The sequence below is a fragment of the Oncorhynchus kisutch genome, unplaced genomic scaffold, assembly GCF_002021735.2.
Source record: "Oncorhynchus kisutch isolate 150728-3 unplaced genomic scaffold, Okis_V2 scaffold3334, whole genome shotgun sequence".
Taxonomy (NCBI): domain Eukaryota; kingdom Metazoa; phylum Chordata; class Actinopteri; order Salmoniformes; family Salmonidae; genus Oncorhynchus; species Oncorhynchus kisutch.
Window position 1 is genome coordinate 167,492 of NW_022265279.1, and position 11,990 is coordinate 179,481.

Below are 11,990 nucleotides of genomic sequence, written 5' to 3' on the forward strand. Positions count from 1 at the left end.
CACCTACAGTCCCATACCTCTTTACCTCCACCTACAGTCCCATACCTCTTTACCTCCACCTACAGTCCCATACCTCTTTACCTCCACCTACAGTCCCATACCTCTTTACCTCCACCTACAGTCCCATACCTCTTTACCTCCACCTACAGTCACATACCTCCACCTACAGTCCCATAGCTCTCTACCACCTACAGTCACATACCTCTCTACCTCCACCTACAGTCACATACCTCTTTACCTCCACCTACAGTCCCATACCTCCACCTACAGTCCCATACCTCTATACCTCCACCTACAGTCCCATACCTCTTTACCTCCACCTACAGTCCCATACCTCTTTACCTCCACCTACAGTCCCATACCTCTTTACCTCCACCTACAGTCCCATACCTCCACCTACAGTCACATACCTCTATACCTCCACCTACAGTCCCATACCTCTTTACCTCCACCTACAGTCCCATACCTCTTTACCTCCACCTACAGTCCCATACCTTCACCTACAGTCACATACCTCTTTACCTCCACCTACAGTCCCATACCTCCACCTACAGTCACATACCTCTATACCTCCACCTACAGTCACATACCTCTCTACCTCCACCTACAGTCACATACCTCTATACCTCCACCTACAGTCACATACCTCTATACCTCCAGCTACAGTCCCATACCTCTATACCCCCACCTACAGTCCCATACCTCTTTACCTCCACCTACAGTCGCATACCTCCACCTACAGTCACATACCTCTATACCTCCACCTACAGTCCCATACCTCTTTACTTCCACCTACAGTCCCATACCTCTTTACCTCCACCTACAGTCCCATACCTCTATACCTCCACCTACAGTCACATACCTCTATACCTCCACCTACAGTCCCATACCTCCACCTACAGTCCCATACCTCCACCTACAGTCCCATACCTCTTTACCTCCACCTACAGTCCCATACCTCTATACTTCCACCTACAGTCCCATACCTCTTTACCTCCACCTACAGTCCCATACCTCTTTACCTCCACCTACAGTCCCATACCTCTTTACCTCCACCTACAGTCCCATACCTCTTTACCTCCACCTACAGTCACATACCTCCACCTACAGTCCCATAGCTCTCTACCTCCACCTACAGTCACATACCTCTCTACCTCCACCTACAGTCCCATACCTCCACCTACAGTCCCATACCTCTTTACCTCCACCTACGGTCCCATACCTCCACCTACAGTCCCATACCTCTATACCTCCACCTACAGTCACATACCTCTCTACCTCCACCTACAGTCACATACCTCTTTACCTCCACCTACAGTCCCATACCTCCACCTACAGTCCCATACCTCTATACCTCCACCTACAGTCCCATACCTCTTTACCTCCACCTACAGTCCCATACCTCTTTACCTCCACCTACAGTCCCATACCTCTTTACCTCCACCTACAGTCCCATACCTCTTTACCTCCACCTACAGTCCCATACCTCCACCTACAGTCACATACCTCTATACCTCCACCTACAGTCCCATACCTCTTTACCTCCACCTACAGTCCCATACCTCTTTACCTCCACCTACAGTCCCATACCTTCACCTACAGTCACATACCTCTTTACCTCCACCTACAGTCCCATACCTCCACCTACAGTCACATACCTCTATACTTCCACCTACAGTCCCATACCTCTTTACCTCCACCTACAGTCCCATACCTCTTTACCTCCACCTACAGTCCCATACCTCTTTACCTCCACCTACAGTCCCATACCTCTTTACCTCCACCTACAGTCACATACCTCCACCTACAGTCCCATAGCTCTCTACCTCCACCTACAGTCACATACCTCTCTACCTCCACCTACAGTCACATACCTCTTTACCTCCACCTACAGTCCCATACCTCCACCTACAGTCCCATACCTCTTTACCTCCACCTACAGTCGCATACCTCCACCTACAGTCACATACCTCTATACCTCCACCTACAGTCCCATACCTCTTTACTTCCACCTACAGTCCCATACCTCTTTACCTCCACCTACAGTCCCATACCTCTATACCTCCACCTACAGTCACATACCTCTATACCTCCACCTACAGTCCCATACCTCCACCTACAGTCCCATACCTCCACCTACAGTCCCATACCTCTTTACCTCCACCTACAGTCCCATACCTCTATACTTCCACCTACAGTCCCATACCTCTTTACCTCCACCTACAGTCCCATACCTCTTTACCTCCACCTACAGTCCCATACCTCTTTACCTCCACCTACAGTCCCATACCTCTTTACCTCCACCTACAGTCACATACCTCCACCTACAGTCCCATAGCTCTCTACCTCCACCTACAGTCACATACCTCTCTACCTCCACCTACAGTCCCATACCTCCACCTACAGTCCCATACCTCTTTACCTCCACCTACGGTCCCATACCTCCACCTACAGTCCCATACCTCTATACCTCCACCTACAGTCACATACCTCTCTACCTCCACCTACAGTCACATACCTCTTTACCTCCACCTACAGTCCCATACCTCCACCTACAGTCCCATACCTCTATACCTCCACCTACAGTCCCATACCTCTTTACCTCCACCTACAGTCCCATACCTCTTTACCTCCACCTACAGTCCCATACCTCTTTACCTCCACCTACAGTCCCATACCTCTTTACCTCCACCTACAGTCCCATACCTCCACCTACAGTCACATACCTCTATACCTCCACCTACAGTCCCATACCTCTTTACCTCCACCTACAGTCCCATACCTCTTTACCTCCACCTACAGTCCCATACCTTCACCTACAGTCACATACCTCTTTACCTCCACCTACAGTCCCATACCTCCACCTACAGTCACATACCTCTATACTTCCACCTACAGTCCCATACCTCTTTACCTCCACCTACAGTCCCATACCTCTTTACCTCCACCTACAGTCCCATACCTCTTTACCTCCACCTACAGTCCCATACCTCTTTACCTCCACCTACAGTCACATACCTCCACCTACAGTCCCATAGCTCTCTACCTCCACCTACAGTCACATACCTCTCTACCTCCACCTACAGTCACATACCTCTTTACCTCCACCTACAGTCCCATACCTCCACCTACAGTCCCATACCTCTTTACCTCCACCTACAGTCCCATACCTCCACCTACAGTCCCATACCTCTATACCTCCACCTACAGTCACATACCTCTATACCTCCACCTACAGTCACATACCTCTATACCTCCACCTACAGTCCCATACCTCTTTACCTCCACCTACAGTCCCATACCTCTTTACCTCCACCTACAGTCCCATACCTCTTTACCTCCACCTACAGTCCCATACCTCCACCTACAGTCACATACCTCTATACCTCCTCCTACAGTCCCATACCTCTTTACCTCCACCTACAGTCACATACCTCTTTACCTCCACCTACAGTCACATACCTCTATACCTCCACCTACAGCCACATACCTCTTTACCTCCACCTACAGTCCCATACCTCTTTACTTCCACCTACAGTTCCTTTCCCACCTACCTCCAACTTCAGTCCCATACCTCTTTACCTCCACCTACAGTCCCATACCTCTTTACCTCCACCTACAGTCCCATACCTCCACCTACAGTCACATACCTCTATACCTCCACCTACAGTCCCATACCTCTTTACCTCCACCTACAGTCCCATACCTCTTTACCTCCACCTACAGCCCCATACCTCCACCTATAGTCACATACCTCTATACCTCCACCTACAGTCCCATACCTCTTTACCTCCACCTACAGTCACATACCTCTTTACCTCCACCTACAGTCACATACCTCTATACCTCCACCTACAGTCACATACCTCTTTACCTCCACCTACAGTCCCATACCTCTTTACCTCCACCTACAGTCCCATACCTCTTTACCTCCACCTACAGTCCCATACCTCCACCTACAGTCACATACCTCTATACCTCCACCTACAGTCCCATACCTCCACCTACAGTCCCATACCTCTTTACCTCCACCTACAGTCCCATACCTCTTTACCTCCACCTACAGTCCCATACCTCTTTACCTCCACCTACAGTCCCATACCTCTTTACCTCCACCTCCACCTACAGTCACATACCTCCACCTACAGTCCCATAGCTCTCTACCTCCACCTACAGTCCCATAGCTCTCTACCTCCACCTACAGTCACATACCTCTTTACCTCCACCTACAGTCCCATACCTCCACCTACAGTCCCATACCTCTATACCTCCACCTATAGTTCCATACCTCTATACCTCCACCTATAGTCCCATACCTCTATACCTCCACCTATAGTCCCATACCTCTATACCTCCACCTACAGTTCCATACCTCTTTACCTCCACCTACAGTCCCATACCTCCACCTACAGTCCCATACCGCTTTACCTCCACCTACAGTCCCATACCTCTTTACCTCCACCTACAGTCACATACCTCTCTACCTCCACCTACAGTCACATACCTCTATACCTCCACCTACAGTCCCATACCTCCACCTACAGTCCCATACCTCTATACCTCCACCTATAGTCCCATACCTCTATACCTCCACCTACAGTCCCATACCTCTTTACCTCCACCCACAGTCCCATACCTCCACCTACAGTCACATACCTCTATACCTCCACCTACAGTCCCATACCTCTTTACCTCCACCTATAGTCCTATACCTCTTTACCTCCACCTACAGTCCCATACCTCTTTACCTCCACCTACAGTCCCATACCTCTTTACCTCCACCTATAGTCCCATACCTCTATACCTCCACCTACAGTCCCATACCTCTTTACCTCCACCTACAGTCCTATACCTCCACCTACAGTCACATACCTCTATACCTCCACCTACAGTCCCATACCTTTTTACCTCCACCTACAGTCCCATACCTCTTTACCTCCACCTAAAGTCCCATACCTCCACCTACAGTCACATACCTCTATACCTCCACCTACAGTCCCATACCTCTTTACCTCCACCTACAGTCACATACCTCTTTACCTCCACCTACAGTCACATACCTCTCTATCTCCACCTACAGTCACATACCTCTTTACCTCCACCTACAGTCCCATACCTCCACCTACAGTCACATACCTCTTTACCTCCACCTACAGTCACATACCTCTCTACCTCCACCTACAGTCACATACCTCTTTACCTCCACCTACAGTCTCTTACCTCCACCTACAGTCACATACCTCTATACCTCCACCTACAGTCCCATACCTCTTTACCTCCACCTACAGTCCCATACCTCTTTACCTCCACCTACAGTCCCATACCTCCACCTACAGTCACATACCTCTATACCTCCACCTACAGTCCCATACCTCTTTACCTCCACCTACAGTCACATACCTCTTTACCTCCACCTACAGTCACATACCTCTCTACCTCCACCTACAGTCACATACCTCTTTACCTCCACCTACAGTCCCATACCTCTATACCTCCACCTATAGTCCCATACCTCTATACCTCCACCTACAGTTCCATACCTCTTTACCTCCACCTACAGTCCCATACCTCCACCTACAGTCCCATACCGCTTTACCTCCACCTACAGTCCCATACCTCTTTACCTCCACCTACAGTCACATACCTCTCTACCTCCACCTACAGTCACATACCTCTATACCTCCACCTACAGTCCCATACCTCCACCTACAGTCCCATACCTCTATACCTCCACCTATAGTCCCATACCTCTATACCTCCACCTACAGTCCCATACCTCTTTACCTCCACCCACAGTCCCATACCTCCACCTACAGTCACATACCTCTATACCTCCACCTACAGTCCCATACCTCTTTACCTCCACCTATAGTCCTATACCTCTTTACCTCCACCTACAGTCCCATACCTCTTTACCTCCACCTACAGTCCCATACCTCTTTACCTCCACCTACAGTCACATACCTCTTTACCTCCACCTACAGTGTAGCAGGGTGTTGCGTTCCCTCCTAGAGGCGTACATAACATAATGGGGGCTCATCCGGGATCATTAAGCCCACCGGACCCTGCTGCTCTGAGCTCTGTGATTGGTGATTGAGGTGTGACCGGACCCTGCTGCTCTGAGCTCTGTGATTGGTGATTGAGGTGTGACCGGACCCTGCTGCTCTGAGCTCTGTGTTATTGGTGATTGAGGTGTGCTAGTGTGATGGTGGGCTGTGAGTTTGGGTGACTTGTTTAGTTTGAGTGTGTTCAGTAGGCTGCAGTGTACAAGATGGCTGCCTCAGCAGTCTCCCAGTTTATTGAAGCGCCATCTTTTGATCGGTTGGTGGGGTTGTGTAAAGTAGACCTTTGCCCCATAGCTGACCATTATGGACTCTTCATCCCTGAGAAAGCCCTAAAGGCTGACCTTGTGGTGCTAGTCTTGTTGAAAGATGAGATGGAGGCTTCAGGAGAGGAGACGGGTACACCTTCTGATGCCAAGTCGGAGGACGGTGTGGAGAAAGGGGTTGCTCGTACCCCCCTTTACATTTCCTAGATTCAACCCTTTCTCTTCTGCTTTCGGTTGCTCAGACGGGACCGCTAGGCTGATGGTGAGGCTGGTCCGTTTGGAAATAAAGCAAAAAGATTAAGAGCGAGATAGACAGATGACGTTTGATTTAGAAATGAGGAAAATGGATAACGACAAGGAGGTGAGGATCCGACAGCTGGAGCCGCTGGCGCCAGTGCGACTCAATAACCTGCTCATCATCACTTCAATGTCAGTACAAATACAGCTCCCTCCGGGAGGCGGAAGCTGTTTCCTATTTCTCTGCGTTTGAGCCGCTGCGCTGCATTGGCCACTCGAGGTTTGGCTGCTCCTGTTGCAATGTAAATTGTCTGGGAAAGCCCAGGAAGTGGTAGCTGCCCTCTCCCTGGAAGAAAGTTTACACTACGATACAGTTAAAACTACCGTGTTGTGGGCTTATGAGTTGGTGCCTGAAGCTTTTAGGCAGCGCTTCAGGAACCACAAAAAAAATAACACTCTCACTGTGCGTTTGAGTTTGCAAGGGACAAAGAGTCCCTGTTTAATCGCAGGTGTTCAGCCGGCAAAGCTAACACTGGCTAGAGGACCAGGCAGAGACCTCTCAAAGGAGAGGAGAGTAGAGCAAAGGAGAGGAGAGCAGGAGTCATTCATAGAGAAGTTATCTACCATCCCCCATTATCATTTACACAAAGCAAACCACCCTGAAGCCACAGTTTGACCAGCAGTTTTTCATCATCTCTATTGTTATACTCTATTCAAACATCAAACTATTACAGTGACAAATAAATGATCCCTATTTAAAATCTTCCTGATGTACCCATCCCGTTAGCAGGATCATTTGTCAACATCCGCTGAATTACAGAGCGCCAAATTAAATTACTAAAAATATTTAAATTTTCATGTCAAGTGCAATACAGCAAAACACAGCTTATCTTGTTGTTAATCCACCTGGCAGATTTCAGAAAAGCTTTTCGATGAAAGCATACCAAGTGTTTATGTAAGGACAAAACATTACAAACAGCTGGCAGCAAAGTAGATTGTTCACTAAAGTCAGAAAAGCAATAAAATGAATCGCTTACCTTTGATGATCTTCGGATGTTTGCACTCACGAGACTCCCAGTTACACAATAAATGTTCCTTTTGTTGCATAAAGATTATTTTTATATCCAAAAAAACTCCATTTGGTTGGCGCATTATGTTCAGAAATCCACAGGCTCGAGCGGTCAAGACCAGGCAGACAAAAATTCCAAATAGTATCCGTAAAGTTTGTAGAAACATGTCAAACATTTTTTATAATCAAGCCTCAGGTTGTTTTTACAATATATAATCGATAATATTTCAACCGGACTGTACTTTCTTCAATAGGAGAGAGAGAGAAAATGTCTGCTCCAAACTGTTGCGCATGCAAAACGCTGCTGGCACCCAGCCATCCAATTTTCAAGAAAAACAGCACTTCCTGGTTTGATTTTCCTCAGGTTTTCGTATGCAATATCAGTTTTGTTATACTCACAGACAATATTTTGACAGTTTGGGAAACTTTAGTGTTTTCTATCCTAATCTGACAATTATATGCATATTCTGGGCCTGAGAAATAGGCAGTTTCATGTTTTTCATCCAAACTTCAAAAACTGCCCCCTACACTCAACAGGCTATAGAAAAGTCTTACCTTGTTGAAAACACTGTCCTCTCCTGTGCTGAAGACACTCTCAGTGTCGCTGTCTGAGTCTTTTGGGAGAGTAGTGCTGAAACTACTCACACTCTGACAGTCTGCAACCAGAACAACACAACAGGACAACAGGTTAGAGACGGGAACAGACAACAGTCTTCAGAAGGTACTATTTATGCAGACTGGAACATACAGTCGTACTGTTACCCTGGTAAGAGGAACACCAGTCATACTGTTACCCTGGTAAGAGGAACACCTAACACAGAACCACCAACACAGTCGTACTGTTACCCTGGTAAGAGCAACACCAGACAAACTGTTACCCTGGTAAGAGTCATACTGAACTTCTCATCTGAAATGGAACTAATCCATGCTGTCATCTCATCTGAAATGGAACTAATCCATACTGTCATCTCATCTGAAATGGAACTAATCCATACTGTCATCTCATCTGAAATGGAACTAATCCATACTGTCATCTGATCTGAAATGGAACTAATCCATACTGTCATCTGATCTGAAATGGAACTAATCCATACTGTCATCTGATCTGAAATGGAACTAATCCATACTGTCATCTGATCTGAAATGGAACTAATCCATACTGTCATCTGATTTGAAATGGAACTAATCCATACTGTCATCTCATCTGAAATGGAACTAATCCATACTGTCATCTGATCTGAAATGGAACTAATCCATACTGTCATCTGATCTGAAATGGAACTAATCCATACTGTCATCTGATCTGAAATGGAACTAATCCATACTGTCATCTCATCTGAAATGGAACTAATCCATACTGTCATCTGATCTGAAATGGAACTAATCCATACTGTCATCTCAACTGAAATGGAACTAATCCATACTGTCATCTCATCTGAAATGGAACTAATCCATACTGTCATCTCATCTGAAATGGAACTAATCCATACTGTCATCTCATCTGAAATGGAACTAATCCATACTGTCATCTCATCTGAAATGGAACTAATCCATACTGTCATCTCATCTGAAATGGAACTAATCCATACTGTCATCTCAACTGAAATGGAACTAATCCATACTGTCATCTGATCTGAAATGGAACTAATCCATACTGTCATCTGATCTGAAATGGAACTATTAAGAAGGCAAAAAGCCTTGCCTTCAACAGGGACAGTAAGGTGACTTGATACAAGAAGCCTTACCTTCAACAGGGACAGTAAGGTGACTTGCAGAACAGACAGCATCTGTTTGGTTCTCAGGTAGATTCTCAGGTAGGATCTCATGCAGGTTCCCAGATAGAATCTCAGGTAGGTTTTCAGGTAGGTCCTCAGGTTGGATCTCAGGTGGGATCTCAGGTGGGATCTCAGGTGCGTTCTCAGGTAGAATCTCAGGTAGAATCTCAGGTAGAATCTCAGGTAGGTTCGCAGGTGCGTTCTCAGTTAGGTTCTCAGGTAGGTTCTCAGGTAGGATCTCAGGTAGGATCTCAGGTGCGTTCTCTGGTGCATTCTCTGGTGCGTTCTCATTTAGATTCTCAGGTAGATTCTCGGGTAGGTTCTCGGGTAGAATTTCAGGTAGGATCTCAGGTAGGATCTCAGGTGCATTCTCTGGTGCGTTCTCATTTAGATTCTCAGGTAGATTCTCGGGTAGGTTTTCGGGTAGGTTCTCAGGTATGTTCTCAGGTGACACTGGACTGTTAGGTGGGACATCCCCTGTATATGTGGACACCACTACAGCAGTGACATCATCTCCATCTCCACAGTCTGACCATGTCACAGAGGGGTCAAGGGTCAGGGTTAGGGTCACAGAGTAGTCGAGGGTTACAGAGGGGTTGAGGTTGAGGGCTTGGTCTGTAGCAGGTTGACTTTCTGAGTGTCCTGACCCCTCCTCCGCCCTGGTGCCACAGGACTCCTGATTCACTGTCCTGTCAGAGGGGTCTCCAATGTGTTCCCCTAGAACCGAGGGGGCCTCACTAGGTCTCTGTAGGACCGCCGTTATCTCCATCTCTACACCCTCTCCACCCTCCTCTCCATCCTTCTCTCCACCTGCCCCACCAGATGCTCCCCCAGAGTTGGAGCCTGTTTCTGGGGGCGGGAGGTCTCCATCCATGGGGGTAGTCCCATCCCTGTCCTCTGGAGGGGGCTCACTGTCCTGCAAGTCTTTCTGGTGGTCTGTCTGGAGGTCTGCAGGTACAGACACTCTCCCCTCTGTTACCTCTGACCCTAACACACCCTCCATGATCTCAGCTCTGAGGCCAGAGTCACCAGCCTCTATGGGCTTGCCCTGTCTGACATCCTGTCTCTCACCTTCTCTGTCACCCTGTCTGTAACTGCCCTCTAGTGGCAGTTCCCCCTCGAACACCTGCTCTGACTGAGGCTCTGATGAGGACTCTGAGTGATGCTCTATTGCGGGCTCTAGTGTCAGCTCTAATAGGGGTTCTGGTATGTAGGGCTCTAGTGTCGGCTCTAACAGGGGTTCTGGTGTGTAGGGCTCTAACAGGGGTTCAGGGTCTAACAGGGGTTCTGTTGGTGTAGTCTCTAACAGGGGTTCTGGTGGTGTAGGCTCTAACAGGGGTTCTGGTGGTGTAAGCTGTAACAGGGGTTCTGGTGGTGTAGGCTCTAACAGGGGTTCGGGCTCTAACAGGGGTTCTGTTGGTGTAAGTTCTAACAGGGGTTCAGGCTCTAACATGGGTTCTGGTGGTGTAGGCTCTAACAGGGGTTCTGGTGGTGTAGGCTCTAACAGGGGTTCTGGTGGTGTAGGCTCTAACAGGGGTTCAGGCTCTAACAGGGGTTCTGGTGGTGTAGGCTCTAACAAGGGTTCTGGTGGTGTAGGCTCTAACAGGGGTTCTGTTGGTGTAGGCTCTAACAGGGGTTCTGGTGGTGTAGGCTCTAACAGGGGTTCTGGTGGTGTAGGCTCTAACAGGGGTTCAGGCTCTAACAGGGGTTCTGGTGGTGTATCAGCAGATTCTCTATCAGCAGGCCCACTTCCTGAGAACAGCAACGCTCCACAGTTTAATACTGCTGTTACTGTACTGTCCATAGAGCCACTGATAGCTGAGATCTCAGCTGCATTGTCCATAGATGTTTCTACAGGGCCATAGGCATCTCCCATTTCTCTATCATCACAGTCCCCAGAATGTAGTCCAGTTTCCTGAGCCCCGTGGCTGCCCTTCTCAGAGGGGTGAAACTGTTCCTCTGTGGAGCCACCAGAGCCACCAGAGCCCTCCCCAGCCCTAGCAGAAGCTGTTTTATTACTTTGTTCCAGTGGAGGTTCACCCTCACTGAGGCCCTCTATCTCTATAGGACATGATCTCACAGAGGCAGCTGTACCCTCCTGCATGTCCTGTCCATTGTCCAGGGTAGAAGGGTCTGACAGGGGAGAGGGGTCAGAGTCTGACAGACCCATACTGGTGAGGATAGAGTCTGTTGTGGTTAACCATTCACTGTCTGCAGGTTGGTCCTCTGGGTGAACAGTGTAACAGCCCTCCTGACAGCAGTCTGCATGTTGGTCCTCTGGGTGAACGGTGTAACAGCCCTCCTGACAGCTGTCTGCTTCCCTCCCCACACAGCTCTTACCTTCCTGGAGACACTCCTTCAGGTCTGTGTCTGAGGGATCTGAGTTGGCCACGTCTTCCAGGGACTGAGTGTGTCCCATGTCTTCTGTTGTTGCTGTGACTCCACTGAGGACAGGTGGATCTCTGTGATCTGTGTCTTTCTCCTCCTCCCCACTTCCTACTGTGCTCTCCTCCTCTCCTCCCTGGTTCTGCTGTTCCTGGTAAGGTAACAAGGTACCAGGGGTAGAGGAAGAGAATTGTTA

The 11,990-nt window shown here is 48.4% G+C and overlaps 1 protein-coding gene across 1 annotated transcript in view; it reads right to left on the reverse strand.

Moving 5' to 3' along the window:
• LOC116371495 (cell surface glycoprotein 1-like) overlaps positions 1-11,978 on the reverse strand; it is a 43,141-nt gene extending 31,163 nt beyond the window's left edge. The window contains exons 1-2 of the mRNA XM_031820401.1: positions 9,380-11,978; positions 8,190-8,290 (exon numbers count right to left, since the gene is read on the reverse strand). Coding sequence (XP_031676261.1) covers positions 8,190-8,290; positions 9,380-11,828 — 2,550 coding nt within the window. The 5' untranslated portion in view covers positions 11,829-11,978. The remainder of the gene's footprint in view (positions 1-8,189; positions 8,291-9,379) is intronic.
• Between the last annotated feature and the right edge of the window lie 12 nt (positions 11,979-11,990).